The 21,963-nt window shown below is 37.1% G+C and overlaps 2 protein-coding genes across 4 annotated transcripts in view; one reads left to right on the forward strand and one right to left on the reverse strand.

Moving 5' to 3' along the window:
• Positions 1-722: 722 nt before the first annotated feature.
• On the forward strand, positions 723-10,080 carry LOC135099817 (sulfotransferase 1C4-like). Of its 3 annotated transcripts, none has more exons than XM_064002376.1 (8): positions 723-752; positions 3,791-3,958; positions 4,052-4,197; positions 5,298-5,499; positions 5,874-6,000; positions 6,396-6,562; positions 7,267-7,375; positions 8,755-10,080. In XM_064002376.1, exons 1-8 carry the CDS (start codon positions 738-740, stop codon positions 8,853-8,855), a joined length of 1,035 nt encoding a protein of 344 aa, XP_063858446.1. In that variant the 5' UTR covers positions 723-737; the 3' UTR covers positions 8,856-10,080. The 3 variants fall into 3 exon arrangements, with proteins under 3 accessions (XP_063858446.1, XP_063858447.1, XP_063858448.1); XM_064002377.1 differs by lacking the exon at positions 723-752 and adding an exon at positions 3,204-3,331; XM_064002378.1 differs by lacking the exon at positions 723-752 and adding an exon at positions 3,455-3,559.
• Positions 10,081-13,895: 3,815 nt separating this feature from the next.
• The window catches only part of LOC135099818 (DNA polymerase alpha catalytic subunit-like), a 29,545-nt gene continuing 21,477 nt past the window's right edge, over positions 13,896-21,963 (reverse strand). Inside the window, exons 23-29 of the mRNA XM_064002379.1 lie at positions 21,645-21,806; positions 20,370-20,544; positions 18,335-18,513; positions 17,281-17,418; positions 16,937-17,053; positions 16,267-16,354; positions 13,896-14,244 (exon numbers count right to left, since the gene is read on the reverse strand). Coding sequence (XP_063858449.1) covers positions 14,135-14,244; positions 16,267-16,354; positions 16,937-17,053; positions 17,281-17,418; positions 18,335-18,513; positions 20,370-20,544; positions 21,645-21,806 — 969 coding nt within the window. The 3' untranslated portion in view covers positions 13,896-14,134. The remainder of the gene's footprint in view (positions 14,245-16,266; positions 16,355-16,936; positions 17,054-17,280; positions 17,419-18,334; positions 18,514-20,369; positions 20,545-21,644; positions 21,807-21,963) is intronic.

A 21,963-nucleotide genomic window follows, 5' to 3' on the forward strand; every position in this document is an offset into this window, starting at 1 on the left:
CACAGGCAATTGTTGTCATTACGTACGGTATTGATGAATTAATGGGTTCGTTTAATAATAGATTTTAAACAGATAAATTTATGAACTTTTTTTTTTTTTTTTGTCATCACACACCGATAGACTCGTGGACGCATTTGTTATTTTTTTACTGACAAATTCCTTGACGCAAATCTTATTTTCTCACTGCATTCTGCTGCATTATGGTTAAAGGGTACGTGACCAATACAGAAAGATTTCAAGGGGTACATAAGAAGGGCAACATCATGGGGGATACACAACATTTCCAGTGTCCCTATACAAACTACGTACATTGGTGTAAGGCGCAGCAACATCACTGTCATATGGCGCCGCTACACAATATTAAAAGCAATTAAAATCATTGTGGTAAAGTATGAAAATAGTAACGACAAAATTGTGGTAGAGTAGAATAATAGCAATAGTAATTGTTACTGCCAGAGAGAGAGAGAGAGAGAGAGAGAGAGAGAGAGAGAGAGAGCACTGAGACTGGATGGTAGTGGATGGGATGGGGAGAAGATATTTTGCTGACCTGATAAAGTTAGCCTCGGCCGGGTTAATGGAGGTCAGATAGGGACTTCAAAGACTCCACACAAGAAACATGTGTAGGCGACACCCAACTCTGCCCTGCCCTAGGCCAGAAGCAGGTATACTGTATTGGTGAGCAGACGTCGCGAACGAGCGTCTCGCGTTGAGAGCGATTTCCAGTCTACAGGAGTTAAATGACCCGCCAACAAGTGAGTGTTTTAACTACAACATACTCAGTATAACATATGTCCTGTTTTATGTAAGAATGTGCAGTAGCATAATTTTGTAATGTTTCTTTGTAAGGGAGACTGGACGTACCAATGTACCTTCTGTCTTTACATGAATAATTCTGTGTAGTAACGTAAATCTATATAATCTTATTCTGTAAGACTGAGACTGTTCAGTTACCAATATATATTTGTCTTTATGACAACTTGTTCATGTTCCCAGGTTTTGGCCGATTTAATCAATATATCGAGTCAGCGTGAAACGGATCTCACTGTCCTGCACTGATCGTTCCAAGAAAGTGGCAATGACAGTATTAACAAAATTGTGATAGAGTAAAATAATAGTAATAGTGATAACAAAACTGTGATAGAGTATAATAATAGTAACAAAGTTGGAGTAGAGTATAGTGATAGTAACAGTAGTAACGAAATTGTGGTATAGTAATAGTAACAGTAGCATCAAAATTGTGGTAGATTAGAATAATAGCAGTAACTCATTATCATCATCCTTCACTGCCTCCATGAAGACTCTCCCAATATTTTAAATACTTTTCTTCTGCGACACATTTTGTATCACTAACATAGACATCATTTCCTACCTGGTTGAAATCTACAACTATTTAACTAAATATCTTCCAATGTTTGTCTATAGCCGTTTCTCAGCTTAGTCTTTCTTGCTTGTTATGTATATACAGACAGACACACGGTTATTACTTTCAGGCGATATTCTCTGGTAGTAGTAGTAGTAGTAGTACTACTACTATTACTAAAGTAGTAAACCAATATATATATATATATATATATATATATATATATATATATATATATATATATATATATATATATATATATATATATATATATATATATATATATATATATATATATATATATATATATATATATATATATATATATATATATATATATATATATATATATACATATAATGCTAATCATGTCAAATAGGTCACGTACTATAATCAAGGCAAATAAAATATGTTCTTACATTCAATTTTTACTTTTTTTTTTTTTTTTTTTTTTTTTTTTTTTTTTTTTTTTTTTTTATACAAATGTTGTCACGGCGAGAGACTGTTGTGTTGGTCGTAGTGGCGCGCCGCGGCGGCGATCATGGACACCACCAAACTGCCCCAGCCCGAAGGGAAAGGCTGCTCTCGAGTGAAGGATCTACCGTTGCGTACTCGCTGAGCCACGTCCACCGCGATCCTGACGAGGAAGCTCACGAGTCCGAAGATAGCAAGAGCTTCAAGCCCCACAGAGCTTTTGAGGCTGCCATCCCTTCCTTCAACACCCCTTGACTCCATCCAGTCAGCGCTCCAGTCTGACATCCTGAGCAGGGCCTGTAAGTGGCAGGTCCAGTGTGACCTTGGAAGAAGCTGGTGGTCTCAGGATCACTGCGGCTGCACAGTGATATGTGGTGTGATTACCTGACGCGACACTTGGCGGTTCGTCCCGACACTTGGCTCGTGATCATGTCAGAGACGTAGAGCATCCACTGCTGTCTCGACCACAGCTCCCGCCTGTATGCAAGCTCCCATGTCTTGCTCACCGTTTTGTGTGTGTGTGTGTGTGTGTGTGTGTGTGTGTGTGTGTGAAGTGGGAGGTTAGAATAGTTACGCGCACGTGAGAACGGGAGCACAGTACCGCTAGCAAGCCGTAACAGTGAGTTCCTAGCGGCTCAGTAATGACTGCACCTTAAGCATGGTGGCGCGGCACCGCTCCGCTAGAGTACTTCATGTCTTGTGGCAGTGCATGGAGCAGCGGAAGGGTCAGGCGGGTAACCACCATTCCACCAAAATCAATATTGTATGTTTTGAGCATTGCCACAAAATATGTATACCTATTGCTGTTACCTAAAAGATATACATAAGAATATCGGAAGATTAAGACCAATTTTAGTAAGCAGATTGATTGCCTTGATACTCCTCTCCTGGATGAATTCAAATCCTAGAAAGACAGAAAATGTGAATAAGGCGAGGAGTTCCCGACTTTCACAACGAAAAGGATGTAGGAGTGAAGATGATGGTTGAATTTTAACTCATACATTAACAAACGGAGGACAACATAGGAATGAGAGTAATTATATTATCTTGAGAAGGTGAGTCTTAAGAGGAAGATGTGTATGGATGCTTTGATGTACGGATGGTGGATGAATGAACAAACTTCGTCTGGGAGCCTCTGCCACGTCATGGTGATAATACCGATGAGGCCGTGAGCACCCAAGGTCACTCACTCGTTGCCAAATGTTTAACTTATACATAATTACATTTTGTGTGTGGTTGTGGCTTGCAGCAGAACTACGACGTAGCTGTTGACTGTGCACACCAGTTAAGCCTTTAAAGGAAAGGTCTGTGAGTGTGTGCGCCGTGAGGCATGCAACTCAGAGAACGCAGAAAGGCATGGGAGTTATCCCATATGCCGAGACTGGCATCCTGACCCCACTTCACTCATAAAATATAGTACTTACACTACTTACTGTCAGTGTTAGTCACTGTCTGTCACTGTATCATAGCCTGTGTTGAGACTGCGTTTGTGCCACAGTAAGTGGAGCAGCTGTCTGATTTTCACACCATGGTGTAGATACAATGTATTAACAAATAGCTCAAAACACGACGGGAAGACAAAGTATCTGAAATATTTACTTGGGATATAAATAGTTATGAAGAGTATGGAGCAGAACAAGTCAGATAAGTTGCTATCTTTGTATCGTAAACACTTCGGGTTCAGTTCTTGAGTCTAGGACAAGATACTCGTATCCACGGAGACATGTTCGTACCTAGAGATATTTACGTATCTAGATTGCAAGCAAGGAACGCGTCGCTTTCTGAGGAAAACTTGAATAACTGTCTTAAAGAAATATTATACGTACATACGTATAGTATACATACATATAGTATAGTAGACATTAACCTTATTTATTTATTTTATTTTTTTCATCTCTTACATTCCGCTTTAGTTATGGCATATTATCTCACCTCAGTCTTTGATGAATTCGGTAGATGTTGCTGGACAGCGGCCACAAGGCCACGCTCTTGGAAGGGGAGGAGTTGGCACAGCAGCAGAAAGACTTCCATGGCTACAAAGAAGGCCTACTGCGACTCAACCCCGGCAGGTGGCTCTACACCGCGAGGTTCACCAAATTCGCAAACAAGATATATAACTTTAAGGTAAGCTGCTCCAACATAAGCGTAATGCAGTGGTGCACAAGCTGGGAGTTGGTGGGTTAATGTAAGAAAGACTAACCTTTGTCACGGTACCAGTGGAAGACCGGTGACGTAGTGGTGATGACCTTCCCGAAATGCGGCACCACCTGGACACAAGAAATCATTTGGACCATGAGGAACAACGTCAACTTTGACCATCCCTTAGCTATGGAACCCGCAATGGACCGAGCTCCTTTCCTTGAGTGAGTGCACCAACAATATTACATCATTATGTATATATCTAATAGTATTCCTTCCTCTTTCATCCCCCTCTCCACCTCTCTAAAACTAAACGAATCATATGTAACGAAAACTATTCTATATTTATTTCACCAATGTTTCTCATATATTCGTAGAAATGCAAGATACAACGTAAAGCCACACAAGTGAGCACAGATTCTGCAAGCCACTTATTGCATGCCAGGTTACGACATCCACTTCATCTAACTTTCAAATACTACATTATCTGTTAGAACAACAACCTGTAATGACATGTGTTATGTGGAATTGGGTTACCCTCCACTGAAAGACCTTGTACTGAGCAGACAAAGAAAGTTTTTTAAAAAGATGTGGCAAGAAAGAGTGCATATGAATGATGACCCCTTGATCTTTGCTATTAAAACCACTCTTAATAATAGACTTAATACAAGATCTTTTATTTCTCAGTTAATTAACGACGACAGAAATGATATACATATTGCCATGGAAAAATTAAAGTGTGACATATCTGCCTCAGATTCCTCCAGGAGAGTAACATACAAAGCAATAAATCCCAGTCTATCGGTTCATGATATCTACACCCGCAAAAAGGGAATCAGAGAAGACCTAAGAATTAATTTCACAAGATTTCGTCTGTCGGCACACTGGTTAGCAGTTGAGGTGGGCAGGTGGAAAAGACGGGGGCGTGGCCGCCTACCTCTAGAGGAGCGGTTGTGTCCCTGCGGACAAGTACAGACAGAAGTTCATGTCATCGAGCAATGTCCCCTCTCACAACACATCCGTGACACATATACATATTCTACACTACAGGAACTATTCAGTGGCTCCTTTGATAATACAAGACTATGCATTATTATAAGCTCAATCTTGAACTTATATTCCCACAATTTGTGACATATTTAGGTATTAGGGTTATGTAACATTAGTTGTCATATTGGTGACCTGTTTTCTTTTCTGTAATGAACAAGATTTATTATAGTACTGAGTTATGTTGGACTCATAAATTAATATTGTTATGTAATTATTACTGTAAGTGCAAGATGTTGTGGTCAATAAAACTATGAACTATGAACTATGTCAACAGTTGTGACATGTTCCTTCCGGAAGAAATCGCTCCCGACAGCCCATTCATGGCAGAGTGCCCATCGTTTCAACGCTTGTGTCGCGGCGCTGATCCCAAAGACGGTGTATACTTACAAATAGCGGCAGCCATACCTGAACCTCGAACCATTAAGACCCACCTGCCCTTCTCTCTGTTTCACCCCTCGCTGCTCGACACGGCCAAGGTAATCCATACCACAACGAATTTGTCTAATCATTTCATTATTCTAATTCTATAAGATTTTGCAGCCTCACAAATGAACTCTGAATTGTAAACCTGTCCGTGTTCTCCCGCATGGTAATATGGAATTCAACTCATCGCCTGTGTTGGTCTTAAGATTGCTCATTGTAACACTCAGATGTTTGCATTACACGTGTATTATAGATATCATATAAGCTTATTCATTTAAACTTACAGCTCAAGGCTGACATATTAATGGTTCGTGCCTGAATTGAGATCAAGTGAACATGTTAATGAAACTTTAACGCAATATTTTTTTACGCTGGAGTAGTCGGTCTTCGGTGTTAAGGCGCCGTGTATTCTTCCGACTTCCCACAGGTGGTTTACGTCGTGAGGAATCCCAAGGACGTGTTCTTCTCCTATCTGCACCACTCACGCCTCTTGGTCGACCATGGATTTGTGGGTAGCATGAAAGACTTCATGAAATACTTTATCAATGGAGACTGTGAGTTGTCACTTATTCTTCGATTTTGTCTTAACCACACATATAAGAATTAAAGCATTGAGAATGTAGTTGGTAACAACACTTGCGCACCGATCACCACCACCTTGTCTCTGTTTTAATCTCCATTTACTTTATTCTTGGTTTACGAATAGGGAGGTTTTACCGGACCAGGAGCACTTGCGTGCTCTTTTCATTAAATTAAGGTATTCATCTAGTAAATGACGTTTCTGCACATGTATTTACATAGGTTTATTATTATACTACTTTATTACTAAAAAAAATAAATATCCATCAGTTTTGTTCTGCCCTTCAAATATTTCAAAACATGATCACATTTAGTATCGAATCTTTTGTTGAATTGTTAATCTGGTGCACCGCCTCATCCCCAATGACAGTGGTGTACGGCGCTTATGACGAGCACGTGAAGGAGGCGTGGGAGCGCCGCGACCATCCCAACCTGCACTTGTTGTTCTATGAAGACCTCAAGGCGAATACTTTGAAGGAATTACGCAAACTCAGTGACTTCATAGGCACCGAGCTGACAGACGACGAACTCAAAAAGGTAATGCCTGGTGTGAGGTAGGTGGTGTGGAAAGATCCTTATGGGTCTAGCTAACTCTTGAAACACGCGGCCAATTTTAACAAAGTTCCTACAGTCTAGAAATCATCCTCACATTCCGGCTATCAGTCAAATAAATAAAGTCAACAATAAATAGTTGAACAAGGAACACGTAGTACGTACCATTAAAGGGGAAAAAACGCTAGTAAGAACCCAACTAATTATATTTTTGTGACCCTTGAAAATAATTTTTAATGAGAAAGCAATGCGTTTAAGAATATGAACTGTTCTTGTAATTACATCACTTATTTTATTTGCTGTATTTATTCACTGAATATATATATATATATATATATATATATATATATATATATATATATATATATATATATATATATATATATATATATATATATATATATATATATATATATATATATATGTATATATATATATATATATATATATATATATATATATATATATATATATATATATATATATATATATATATATATATATATATATATATATATATATAATGTGTGTGTGTAACTTGGTCACAACATTTAGGGATACGGAACAAGGAACAAAAAATAAAATAAAATAAATAAATAAATAAAATAATAAATAGAATAAAGACAAGACAGCCTTTAGTGTGTATGTATGTGTGTATGTTGGTAGATGACTGACCGTGTATCCGGCAGATCGCTGAGTACACCTCATTTGACCAAATGAAGGCCCGGGATAACGATAAATTGAAGGACTTCTACAACCACGACATATGGAAAAAAGACGGTGGATTCTTCAGGAAAGGTGAGAGAGAGAGAGAGAGAGAGAGAGAGAGAGAGAGAGAGAGAGAGAGAGAGAGAGAGAGAGAGAGAGAGAGAGAGAGAGAGAGAGAGAGAGAGAGAGAGAGAGAGAGAGAGAGAGAGAGAGAATTTTCATGTAGTGTAAAATAATTTTGCCATCTAATATGGAGGTAACGTGAACCACAAAAATTATTCATCGTGTTGCATCCGTGGTTGACCTGAAACATCTCCCTACATAATTTGACACACTATAAATCACATAAACACTGGGATCGCAAATTATGACGACAATGATGGAACAGTGAGGCTGCATCCTGATATAAACCTATAAATAATGAGCTATACCAAGGGAGCCAAGCAGTGAGCGGCCTTCCTTTTCCTGACACAACAACAACAACAATAACAACAACAGCGTCAAGCGCATTAATAGTCTAATACGCAATACAAGCAAAATAATAAGAGTTAAAAGTAGGAAGGATTCAAATTAAAGGATGCGTAGTGGTAAACGTTCTATGAAATCTTCGTGAGCCTTGTAATAGTGGGCGGAAGAACATGAAAGTATCTCCATGGCCGGCACGGCAGAGTCCAAATTGTGGATTCTTTTTTATATGTACTAATGTTTTCACCTATTTTATTTCTTTTTTTTTGTTGTTGTTTCTTTCCGTATATGGTTTTATAATGTTTTCTCGAGATAAAAAAAAAACAAAAAAAATAAATAAATAAATAAATAAAAAATAAAATAAAAAAAACTGGTGACACTTGTTATGGGAATCTTGGCAGATACCGTGAAGCTGTAAACTGCAGCAACATTATATTCAAGGCAGGATGTGCAGTATTTTCATGTCATAAACATTTATGATTTTCAGATTACTAGTAGTAAAACTGAATGGCGTTGAACTGTAGGCATTTTAAGCACTCGGCGAACTACCTACACTATATTGAGATGAACACCCATCTGCTACACGTGGTAATGTTTTGGCGCGACAAGCTGGTGCTCATTTTTACTGTTTAGTGTTCTCCTTCTATGTAAAGTTCTTTGACCCACTGACAATCTTACGAAATCTGAGAATCGAAAGTTTCATGACATAAAAGGATTGAGGGAAAAACGCCAAAGACAGAGGCGGCGCGGCGAGCTGCTATCAGCAGCTCCTTTACCACCCCATGTCTGCAGCTGCGCTGTCGCGGCGAGACTCAGTTTGGTAGAATGGAGCTTGTTGGTTTCAGCCAAAATTAATTAGCTAGAGTGTGTGTGTGTGTGTGATCCTTAATCTTTGTCACTGAGTCTCTAGCTAAAAATTCCAAAGGTCATTAGTAATATTGACAAGATGTCACAATAACAAGGTTATTGTTGTTAATAAGAAAATACAAGTCCTCATCCTACAGGACAAAGTGGTGGCTGGAAGAAAAACCTTCCCGAGGACGTCACTGCTGAGATGGATGCCTGGATCAAGAAAAGTTTCAACTTTGGCATCACCTTGAAGTAGTCTGCACACAGCAATAATTAATTTCCAAGAGCTGGAGTCACTTAATTCATAAAACTCTAAACGTATGTATAACAAATCCATTAATTTTTAAATAATCTTGGTTTCTAGCATTCATAATGTATGTCATCACGATATGAACATCAATGATCAACAGTGAACTTAGTCTGGTATACAATACGTATTATAAAATCATGAAGTATATACCAATCATGGTTCTTTATTTATTTTTTTATATGAGGCACCTCGAGCCAGAGTGACGCAAGTGCCCAAAATTGAAAATGGAGAAAACGCTGTCAAAGTTTTGCAAGTTTCAAATTGCGATCTCTTCAATAAATTGATAGAAAGTAATGATTGCTATAAAAATATAGTAATTTGTGCCCTTTGCACTATTTAAGTTGAATTCCATTATGAAGTTTACAATTAAATTATATTATTAAAAATAAATAGGTGACTGCGTTTTTCCTTTTATACGATTTTGTTTAGGATATCACACAGCTACATTAAAATTGTATCAAACACCCACGCATTGTTTATTCCCTTTATTCTATCTAGTTGTTTTATTTTCTGTGTATTAATAGGGGAATCACAACCAGTTTTTTTTTTTTTTTGTGAACTTATCAATTATAAAGCAAAAAAGTAAATGACATACAAGTAATTCCTAAGATGAACACGAACGATAATGATACAAGCGTAAAAAAAAAAAAACTGAAAGGAACTAAAACAAAAGAACTAATAAACGTTATGAAAATAAACCGTTATAAAGGATAAGAGGATAATATAAAGAAATAATAAAATCATCCAATACTTCCAAAATCCACGTTGGCTTCCTGAGCCGTTATTGCCTGGCTTCCTGCGCTGCTGTGGCGAGGGAGTTACTCCTCTCTGGTCCCAGCAACTGATAGCATCACTCAAGCGCGACAAGGTTCCATGGATAATTTCACTTGGATGGATTTTTGACCCTGTTGCGGGGTCCATTCTGATGTCTGTGCTCTCTTCCGTCACGTTGGAAAGGTCGGGGAAGACAATGCAATAAAATAATAAATTCAGCCACAAGGTCGCTTACGTCACTCTGGCTCTCGGTGCCTCATATATAAATGGTCCTTCTGTATACATAGTATAAGTAGATCTTATGGTCTTAGGATTTAGTATAACTTTAATTAATTAGCATAGACATCTCCCAAAAGTACTGTGCATGCCTTCAGTAGTAAACTCATATTAATCAAAATATTGCATTTAATTTTTCCTGTCAGATTTATTGATCATGATCATGATCATGAGAGAGAGAGAGAGAGAGAGAGAGAGAGAGAGAGAGAGAGAGAGAGAGAGAGAGAGAGAGAGAGAGAGAGAGAGAGAGAGAGAGAGAGAGAGAGAGAGAGAGAGAGAGAGAGAGAGAGAGAGAGAGAGACTGGTTAAACAGGTAGCATGATAGGCTGAGAAGAGTAGAGCTAAAAGACTTTGAATGGGATGCATGAACAATGTGAAGGAAATGTTAGATTGAAGAGGCTTCATGCTCCTGCATCTATGTACAAGGATGGTCAGTAAGGATAATGTCCTCTCCATTTTGCACAGGTCCAAGGGCCACAATGTACCATGTGTGCATATTTTGTGATGTAAGGGAATGTGGGTGTGTGAGCACAGGGGTGTGGGGTGCTTGAGATTGCTCTGCAATCCCACTAAATGGCAATGTCAGCTTGGCATATAAACAGGGCTTTTCAAACAAAATTCTAAAACATTTAGAGCACCCTAATTTGAGAGAGAGAGAGAGAGAGAGAGAGAGAGAGAGAGAGAGAGAGAGAGAGAGAGAGAGAGAGAGAGAGAGAGAGAGAGAGAGAGAGAGAGAGAGAGAGAGAGAGAGAGAGAGAGAGAGAGAATTATATATATATATATATATATATATATATATATATATATATATATATATATATATATATATATATATATATATATATATATATATATATATACACACACACACACACACACACACACACACACACACACACACATAGTGGAACCTCGGTTATTGAACACCTCCCTTTTCCAACAACTCGGTTTTCGAACAAAAAATTTTAACTCGTGACTGCTTCGGTTGCCATACCATAATTCAGTTTTTGAACGAAGTTACTTGATTTCAAATACTACAAGACGTAGCCAAAACTGCCATTTACTGTAAAATCCCTCTCATCCGGCATTCAAGTATCCAGCACATTTTTCCCCGAGTCTTAAAATCAATAAAAAATCAATGTGTACTCATAAAATCAATTAAAATTCCCGCGCGAGGCATACTTTGTCCCCTCGCCACCAGAGCGCACTGCTTCGCGCCACCCGCGGCCCACTGCACTGTGTTTACTCAGTGACTCAGTCCCGCGTGTGCACTGTTTATCGCCTGACGCCTTCATCATGCCTAAAGTTGTAAAAAAGAGGAAGCGTGTTGTGCTTACACTTAAGCAGCTGATCAGTAAAACAGTAATTCAATCTTTGAAATAAGTTAAATGTGATCTGGTTGAAGAACCTTAATGTAAACAAACAAGGTTCAGCACTCAGGAGTAATCCCAAGCCTCCTTTGGCTCTCTCTATGACCCACAACACTATCACTACTGCACAACTGCATTTTTCCAGTAGCTTTTCCCAGCATTAAGATGTCATTTTAGCAGTGAGTGGATTGCTCCTCTCTGTGAAACCCTGTAAGGCTTCCCTCACTTGATCAGTGACAAAAAGAATGCCTGCATGGTCTAAACACTATCTTTTGATCAATTCTGTGTCACTAAGTTCCTTCAATACATCGTTTCTGGAAAAAAAAAATTCTAAGCTGGAGATGTTGTGGAGTAAGTCATCACCCATTAAGACATGGTGGACAGGTGTCTGAGAACAGATTAATCTATTTTACATTAATTCCTATGAGGAAAATTGTTTCGGTTTTTTAACAGCATTCAGGAATGAATTAAGTTTGAAAACCAAGATTCCAATGATATATATATATATATATATATATATATATATATATATATATATATATATATATATATATATATATATATATATGTGCACACACACACACACACAGAAGGGAACCTCAGTTACCAAATGCCTCCCTTTTCAAACAAATCGGTTTTTAACAAAATTTTGAACTTATTGCTTTGATTGCAGTACCATAACTCACTTCTAGAACAAAGTTACTTGATTTCAAATATTAAAAGACATAGCAAAAGCTGCTGTTTATTACTAATTTATGATTTCTATAAATATTTACTTCATTTTTTATATATCTGGAGAAAAGACACAGAGTGTAAGACAGTAATTCAATCTTTGAAATAAGGTAAATGTGATCCCGCTGAAAAGCCTTGATGTAAACAAACAGTTTTTGGCCCTCAGGAATTATCTAGAGCCCCCTGTGGCTCTCTCAATGACCCCAATGCCATAACTGCTGCGCAAGTGCATTTTTCCAATAGCTCTTCCCAGCAGCAAGATATCTAACTGTTATGATCACTTTAATTTTGGCGGTGAATTGCTTCTTTATGTAAAGCTTCCCTCAATAGATCGGTGACAAAGAGAATGCCTGCACAATCTAAACAGTATCTTCTGAAGAATTCTGTGCCACTAAATTCATTCAGTACATCCTTTCTAGATAAATAATTTGTGAGCTGAAGATGTTGTGAAGCAGCCATCTTGGCTGTGGAAGCGTCTGTCATAAGCCACTAAGACAGGGTAGACTGATGTCTGGGAACGGATTAATCCAATTTACATTGATTCCTACGGGGAAAATAGTTTCGGTTTTTGAACATTTCATATTTCAAACAGCATTCAGGAATGAATTAACTTCTAGATTTGTGGTTCCACTGTATGTATGTATGTATGTGTGTGTGTATATATATATATATATATATATATATATATATATATATATATATATATATATATATATATATATATATATATATATATATATATACAGGGTGTCTCAAAAAAATGTACTCACTCTTAGAATTATGAGAAAACCTTTATTTATGGACATAGAGTGAAATGAAATAGCATCGAATACATGAGACAAATGTGTTTGAAGAATCATGTTTGCGAATGTTCAAATTGATGACCATTATTGTCCAGACAACGCTGATAACGCGCACCAAGGGATTCGCAAACGTCGCGAAACATGTCATTAGGAATATCACGACATTGTCTTTCAATTTCTAATTTCAATGCATCAATTGTCCTTGGTTTGTTGGCATAAATGTTGTCTTTTAAGTATCCCCATAAAAAAAAGTCCATGGGTGTTAGGTCTGGGGAACGCGCAGGGTATTCAATGGGGCCCCTTCGTCCAATCCATGTGTCAGGAAACACTGCATCAAGGTAAGCTCGTACATCGCGATGGTAGTGGGGAGGTGCTCCATCTTGCTGAAAGTAAATATCGCTGTCTTCACCAAACATCTCTGTAATTTGTGGACCAACAAATTCCTGAAGCAAGTTGAGGTAGCTCTCACCATTGACAGTTTCGTTGAAAAAGAAAGGTCCTATGATGCCCAATGCGGATATTCCACACTACACTGTTACTCCTGGTAAGTTTACATGGCATTCAATTGTTACGTGAGGATTTGCAGGACACCATTTAGACAACATTTATGCCAACAAACCAAGGACAATTGATGCATTGAAATTAGAAATTGAAAGACAATGTCGTGATATTCCTAATGACATGTTTCGCGACGTTTGCGAATCCCTTGGTGCGCGTTATCAGCGTTATCTGGACAATAATGGTCATCAATTTGAACATTCGCAAACATGATTCTTCAAACACATTTGTCTCATGTATTCGATGCTATTTCATTTCACTCTATGTCCATAAATAAAGGTTTTCTCATAATTCTAAGAGTGAGTACATTTTTTTGAGACACCCTGTATATATATATATATATATATATATATATATATATATATATATATATATATATATATATATATATATATATATATATATATATTTCACACAAAAAAAAATAATAAATAAAAATATATATATATATATTTCTGAAAATAATATATTAATGCCATATAGCTTTTATTTATTTATTTTTTTAAAGATACCTGTCTGCTGATTCTTTATGATTAATAGAAAATATAAAATTCTGCATCATAATTGATCATCTTCATGGAAATTCTCAGACTATAGTTCTTACATGATAGCTAATTACAACTCTAAAGAAATGTAAAACCTTCAAAGATCATATTTACATGTACCTGTTTTTCACACTAAACCGCACATGGTGGTACTTTTACTGCCAACTTTAAAAAAGCTTATTAAGATTAACCTCTGAGTAAGCACTCTGTTTTAAGAACTTTTGCACCTCTGAGTAAAGAGAGCCATAAGCCTTTCGGACGTCCTCATCCCGGATGCCTGTAATGAAAGCTGAATTAGTAGGCTATAAAAAAATTTTTTTTTAAGAAAAATATTAGTACTTTTCCTATAGTTATCCTTACATAATTCTGAAGTGAGTGCAATAAACTCATCCATATTCACAATCACAATTAACACAGCTGCACACATCTATTTTCTTGAAGACTGGAGGAGAGGCATAGCTGGCAGCAATAAGGCTCTATATATACTAAGAATAGATAAAGACAGCAATCTCAATTCAAATTTCCTCCTTCCTAATACACATTAAATTGTCAGTATTATGCAAGTAATTGCTAAAAGAATTTCATTATTCCCACTCTCAAAATTAGCACAACTTTATTATCTTTTGATTATATCAACAGTGGAGAAGTAATAGGAAGTACATTAATCTGCTCATCTGGAAAACTCACTTTTTAGCAAGTTATTTGAGTAAACCTCCATCCATGTATGATACATCTGCAACCTTAAATTACATTAAAAAATCTGATCAACTTGCTCTAGTGAGCAGTTTTGCTAGCATCCTTTTTTTGTTTTTTCTTCACCTAAAATTTTCTTTTAAACACATCCTAGCAAGCAGGACCATCTTATCTGACCATGCAGCCATGACAGGTATCCAAGAGTTTAGCACTATATGACAATGATTCAGTCCCATAATCAACAACTGGTATGATGAAATCTCACTTTTAGATACTGTAATTCATGTACAGGGAGGTCCCGGTATACGAGCATCCGATATACAAGAAACTGATGATACAAGATGAGTAAATTAGGAACTACTTTCTTTATACAAGTGTAAAAATCTAATGATATAAACTTCGTTACAAGGTGAATAAAATTACAAAGTTTAAAATGCATGCCTTCCTGAACCCTCCCACTAGCACATCTGTGGTGCGTGGTGATGTACAATGATTTAGATGTGCATGGATGAGTTTGTGAACACTGGAAGAGAACAGTGCACCCCTCCTCTGTCCCCTACCTTTCATGCATTCTCCCACCATTAACTACACAATGGTGAGTGTTATGTATGTTTTTAGATGTTTAATTACAGTAAACCCTCATTATACCAGACTAACTGGGGTGAAGCCACTGACATTAAAGGTGAAAATCCAATAAAAGTGGTGGTGAATGGGGTCAGGAGCACCACAACCTCTAGTAACATCTGCCAGTGTGAGACTGAGGCAGAAGCAGTGTGTTTGAGCTGCCAGCCAGCCCAAATTATTAAACACCAATACGAAAATTAAGACATTTTTTTTTCTATACGTTATGGCATAGTGTATGGTACACAATGTATGGCAGATGGCAGACAAACACCAAACTATGAAAGAAATGCCATAATTATGGCAAACAGCGTTGGTGCGGTGTGCGCTCACCACCACCACCACCACCACCCACACCCCCCTCCCACCCACCTTCACTCACTCTCTTGCTGCCAAAGTTGCTTACCAGGATTTCTTACCAGAATGAGCTCCACTAGAAGGGAGCTCCAAACATGCCAACACATCAGTGTAATAAAATATTTGTGATGATGACAATCATGTACCTGATGTAAAGTAAAATACTGCAGAATGTGTGCTGTAAGCATTTAGTAAATCATCAATAATAATAGTTAATATTCCAGCCACAGGCCAGATTTTCCACCTCATTTACTGACTGGTAAATCCGATGGATGGTCCATAAGCCATACATGTCTGTTAAATGCGGAAATCCGGTATAACGGGATTCAATATAACAAGGTTTACTGTAATATGAAATCATATGCTGTTTTCTCTTTCAAGTTGCTTCATCAACAGTTTTGTAATATAGCATATTTGTTGTGTTTGGTATTGCATATTTCAGCTTTGGTATCACACATTTTAGCTTGAAAACTTACCTTTGATGAGGGTCACTGACCCTAACCAATTTTTTGACACTAGTTACGTGTTTCATAATTTAAGAATTCATTATATGAGCAATTCAAATGGAAATTAACTGCTTGTATCATTGGGACCTCCCCGTACATTACAAAAAATTCTGTACACTTACGTCCATCTTTGTTCTTTTGACATGCTTTTTGGAGGTCAAATACATAGCTGTAAAAGCACAGCTGCTTGTAGAGCTGGGAATCAGTGTACTGAAAGAGATGTAAATAGTATGAAATGAATATATAAATTATTATTTCATAATTACAAATTCCTTAGTTCCTGAACCAGATAAAGGAAGCCTGGGGAGAGCAGGTTATATCTAGTATTTATATCAGAATCCTAATTCCTCACAGAGGACTGTCATGATAGTGCCTTGCAGAAAAGAAGCCGATCATCTCATGAGAGAGGAGCTGGGAAACATAAAGGGATGATGTGACCCCAGCAAGCCAAGTACAGGAGAGTAAGTTGCGGTTATATAAGCAACAGAGGATGTTCAGTGGCTAGGTGGGCCAAGAAATCTCAATCCCAATACCAGAATCAGCAGTTTTTACATCAGCTGTCATTTCACATCACAGCTCAACATCCCAGCTCCACTTGGAGGAGGATGCTGAGGATTTCTCCATCATTCATAACAGGGCTCACAAGTGCCCACACAACAAAGGAATTTTAACAAGTGGACACAAGTAGGTTTATACAATGCATCAGAATGTCTGTAATGTACAAGACAGATGTCACCTTGCAATAGTCTATGCAAGTGTGGCAACAAAAGATATCTATAAAAAGTTACTCACCTCTTTATAAAGGACTCCTCTTTCACAAAGGTTGCATATTGGGAACCCTCTTATGAACTGAAGAGGCACCCGTCGAGTCCTGTTTTCACACCCAGGATCCTCACAAATAAGCCAACCCTGTGACAAAAAAGGGTGAACAATGTGTTTTGTTCCCAGCACAACATGAAGAAAGATTGAGAAGTCTTAGCATTTTCTAGTCACTTATTCCCAAATTATTATTTACAATATGAATTCTATCACTTTACTGGCTTGATTTCCACTGCCTCTCACTTCCATAAACTATTCTAGATCATTGACCCCTCACAATGTGTACAATTACAATAATGATTTCACTCTGCACTCACACTGTAATATCTTAGGATGTGCTTCCGAATCTCCAATCTCAACTTGTTGTGGATGGATGTGATGTTGGAGTGTATAGGAAAGCTGCACTTGGGATTGGGACAGCTTTGTAATGCCAATTCAAGGCTTGAACTTGAACCCTGTTTGAAAGGAAGGTTTTAGATGAGTAATGTACAGTTAATGCAGCATATTATACAATAACTGAAAACACATTTACCATTCTAAGGCTGACCTTTGAAAACATGGTACAGTAACAGCCTTAATACCTGTCAATTTTACTTTTCTTATTACATTTTTTTTTACTCCAACGCTAACATTGAAAGTAGTATATATATATATATATATATATATATATATATATATATATATATATATATATATATATATATATATATATATATATATATATAGAGAGAGAGAGAGAGAGAGAGAGAGAGAGAGAGAGAGAGAGAGAGAGAGAGAGAGAGAGAGAGAGAGAGAGAGAGAGAGAGAGAGAGAGAGAGAGAGAGAGAGAGAGAGAGAGAGAGAGAGAGAGAGAGAGAGAGAGAGAGAGAGAGAGAGAGAGAGAGAGAGAGAGAGAGAGAGAGAGGAAAAGAGAGAGAGAGAGAGAGAGAGAGAGAGAGAGAGAGAGAGAGAGAGAGAGAGAGAGAGAGAGAGAGAGAGAGAGAGAGAGAGAGAGAGAGAGAGAGAGAGAGAGAGAGAGAGAGAGAGAGAGAGAGAGAGAGAGAGAGAGAGAGAGAGAGAGAGAGAGAGAGAGAGGAAAAGAGAGAGAGAGAGGAAAAGAGAGAGAGAGAGAGAGAGAGAGAGAGAGAGAGAGAGAGAGAGAGAGAGAGAGAGAGAGAGAGAGAGAGAGAGAGAGAGAGAGAGAGAGAGAGAGAGAGAGAGAGAGAGAGAGAGAGAGAGAGAGAGAGAGAGAGAGAGAGAGAGAGAGAGAGAGAGAGAGAGAGAGAGAGAGAGAGAGAGAGAGAGAGAACTAAAATAGAATCATACTAGAAATTATATGGTAAGGAAATCAAATGTACCAAAAAATGCAAGAAATGTTTGTAAATTTCTTACCACTCCTCGGAAAGGGGAATCCATTGTTATGACTGTGTCACATGATGGAGAGGGGCACTCAAATGAGAATCTTTCACACATATGGAAATATTCTTCATCTGAAATCTGTGTAGCAGAAACCAAGTCCTCTTCAATTGAGTTGCACTGCTTTGACACCTTGTACCCTGAGCTATCTAAACCTGCAATACATCAGGAAATTATTCATCACTATTATAAAGGATAGGGAATGTGAGGATCACTCAAAGATACCATAATGTGTCATATGAACTAGCAAAGGCTACCAATAAGTCTTTTAAGGAGACCATCGGCAAAATAAATAAATAAATAAATAAATAAATAAATAAATAAATAAATAAAAGATAAATAAATGAAATAAATAAGTAAATAAATAAAAATAAATAAATAAAAAAATTTTAAATATCTGAAAGATTTTCATTGCATTGTGTATCATTTGATCTTATGACAAAATTTATTTGCAAAATTTGCAAAAATCAAGATGTTACAGCCCTTTCCCTTCTCACCTCTCCCATTACATCACGCTCTTCCACTATCCTGCAAGAAGGCATTGTAAATTCCTTTATTATTACTGAAAAATGGCGAAATATTCACTGGTATCTCTAGACATCTGGTGACTATACTGAGGTTATACATAGCACACACTCCCTCAGGCTCTAGCAAATATGAGCAGAGAGAGGGAAATTATGTATATTATCTCTCTCCTCTGATCTCACTCACTCATCTTACTTTACTTGCATCTTTTCCCCATCAATATTATGAGGAAAATACTGAGGATCAACAAGATAAGGTTGAAGAACCTGAAGAAAGCAATGGAGAAGAAAAAAATTTTTGTCAGCCTGCCTCCTCCACCATCTCATGTGCCTGGCACCCAACTGACTGCCCACTGCTTGCTGCCATCCCCTATCTCACCTCGCCGTGACTCACCTTGCTTGGTGAGTACCACTACTGCTACCACCACCACCACCATCATCTCAACTTCATCACTTCCTTACACTTCTGCCTCAATGTTTACCTCAGGATTGGCTTCAATTCCACCACCTATTTCATCTCACAAGAAATCATTTGATTTGTTGAAAGATAACATCCCACAGTCCGAGAAGAAATAAGAGAAGTTCATTATCTCTTCTCCACATGCCTCTTCGGGACCGACCCAGACATCTTCCAGTCCATGAAAATAGGTGACAAAGAATCCTAGTGAGTTGCAGGCAGAAAAAAGAGGAAAGTGAAGAAGCAGCTTCAGTTCAGCAATGACTATGAACCAGGAGGCCATTAGGAAAACCTGGCAACAATGAAGCAGGTGGTGCCTCCTGATACCCACACCTTTGAGTGTATAACAGCTTGCAAAGGAAAGGCGATTAGGTGCCAGCTAATTACTCTAAATGTCATGTGAATAACATGTATTATTCCACAAGAAGTCAATGCATGACATAACAAGCATGATGGATGTTGTTTTGCAGAAAAAGCAAAAATAGTTGTCAGCCTTTATCTGCAAATATCTTGGTTCCTCATTTTTTCTTCTTTTCTTTATTTCTCATTAACCATTGCACCAATTATAATGAAATTTTTTCCATATAAAAGTGGTAAAATTGCTATTTTTTGCTGGAAGCAGATTTTCAATATTCAAACTATATTTATTTATAAATAAGCAATATTTTCTAGAATGGACAAAAATTTGAAAAATTTAACGTTTTTTTTTTAAGAAAACCTTAAAAATCTCTTCCAACAAATTGTTTATAATTGAAAGTAGTTTTCTTACAACTTTTTTATCAACTTTGCCTCAGAAATAACAAAAAATATCAAAATTCTCATTTTTCAAAAAATTACAAAAACATTGTTAATGGAGCTATTTACAACACAATATACATGATATTTAACGAGTAACATCTCATTATTATACATAATATAACAGAGATTCATGAAAATCAGTTGATAAATAGCAATTTTAGGATTTTGATCCCCTTAAAAAGTGCTGCTAGTAATGAATATAATTATTTCAAAACATGTATCTTCCACTTACCTAAACAATCTGCAATTCTCCCAGCATCAGTTCCATCAATTGGATCACACAGTCGAGAAACTACTGGGTGAATTTGATTTGCCAAATAAAATTTCTTGTCTATAGCAAGTGAAGATCGTGATTTGAGCTCATCAACATGATAAGCTCGCTGTGTTGCAGGTAAGTCAGTGCCATCCTATAGGAGAAAAATTTATGAAAAACACCATAATCATTCAATATATGAAAACACCTCTTTTTTTCTCTCTCTCTCTCTGTCCACAGCAAAAAGCACTACTAAATACCTAAAACAATTTACCTCCTTCATCAAACTTGCCTTTCAAAACTACATTCCTTCCCTTTCTACAAGATACAGTCTCTATATGTAACAGTCTATATACTTGCAGAGTCTGGCAGATGAGTCATTAGTTGCTTAAGGGATACAGGTTTCACACCAAATGTGCAACAAGACTCAGTATATATATATATATATATATATATATATATATATATATATATATATATATATATATATATATATATATATATATATTTATATATATATATATATATATATATATATATATATATAGAATGATAGCCTGATGCATGTTTATAGGTTCTAGTAGTTGCTTTATTTAATTTCTTAATAAAATGTATTAAAAAAGGAAGTATATAAGGAATTATATTGAAGGACTGACATAAGTGCATCAGTAATGATCATAAGGGGCTTTAAAATATTCAAGACAGCAGACTGGCCTCATATCATACTAGCTGGCAACCACTTGCCAATATGGACACTACTCCAGATTAATTTCACAACTGGCTAACTCAGTGTCTCCTCTGAATCATCCATGAATATATCAGCAAACAGTAATCTATTCAAATTTTGCTCTACACCACCAGCAATCAAGGCTTAACCCTCTACCTAACATTTACATAATACACCTTTACTTCACTCATATGAGTATGTAACAACCAAAGGGACAAAGGATATCCCTACCACAGCTCTTCAAAAAGGATTTGCTTATGCCATTTCCCACTTATATGCCAACCAAAGGGGCAAAGGACATCCCTACCACAGCTCTTCAAAACGGATTTATTTATGCTGTTTCCCACTCATATGCATACTCAACCATTCATTTATTAACTGAACCCCAAGTATCTTTACCTTCTGCCAAATACCTTTTGCACACCTGTGTCAGTAAACATTAAGCCCACACATCTCCCTATTCTAAAACCAAACTACTCATCACAGCTCACTGTTTCTGAACTATCTCTGACAATGAAGACACTTACCTCACAGATGACATAGGAGACTGTATCTCCTTGACGTAATGATTTGCCTCCATGTGCATTCATACGCAGTGCAACCTGCACATGAGGGAGACTCTTCACATCTGGATAGTCTTCAGGCCTCTTGGTCAGGCTCTTGGTGATGGCCAGTTTCTCAAGATCAATCTACAAAAAGAATTACAATGACTTCAATACAAAACAATAACAAATTTTATACACTTTCAGTGTCTAACCATCTATATATACATTCAATGTTGATATCCTCCTAAGAGAGGAGATAATCAAGAAAATACTTTTATCTTGTTACACAGCAAGGACACAA

The sequence above is a fragment of the Scylla paramamosain genome, chromosome 4 (assembly GCF_035594125.1).
Source record: "Scylla paramamosain isolate STU-SP2022 chromosome 4, ASM3559412v1, whole genome shotgun sequence".
In the NCBI taxonomy this organism is placed as follows: domain Eukaryota; kingdom Metazoa; phylum Arthropoda; class Malacostraca; order Decapoda; family Portunidae; genus Scylla; species Scylla paramamosain.

What these genes read in the sequence shown, in the direction of transcription:
- LOC135099817 (XM_064002376.1), top strand. An exon ending in CGCTGCTCGACACGGCCAAG is followed by an intron (nt 5,500 to 5,873) that starts GTAATCCATACC and finishes GACTTCCCACAG; the next exon opens with GTGGTTTACGTCGTGAGGAA. An exon ending in CAGACGACGAACTCAAAAAG is followed by an intron (nt 6,563 to 7,266) that starts GTAATGCCTGGT and finishes TGTATCCGGCAG; the next exon opens with ATCGCTGAGTACACCTCATT.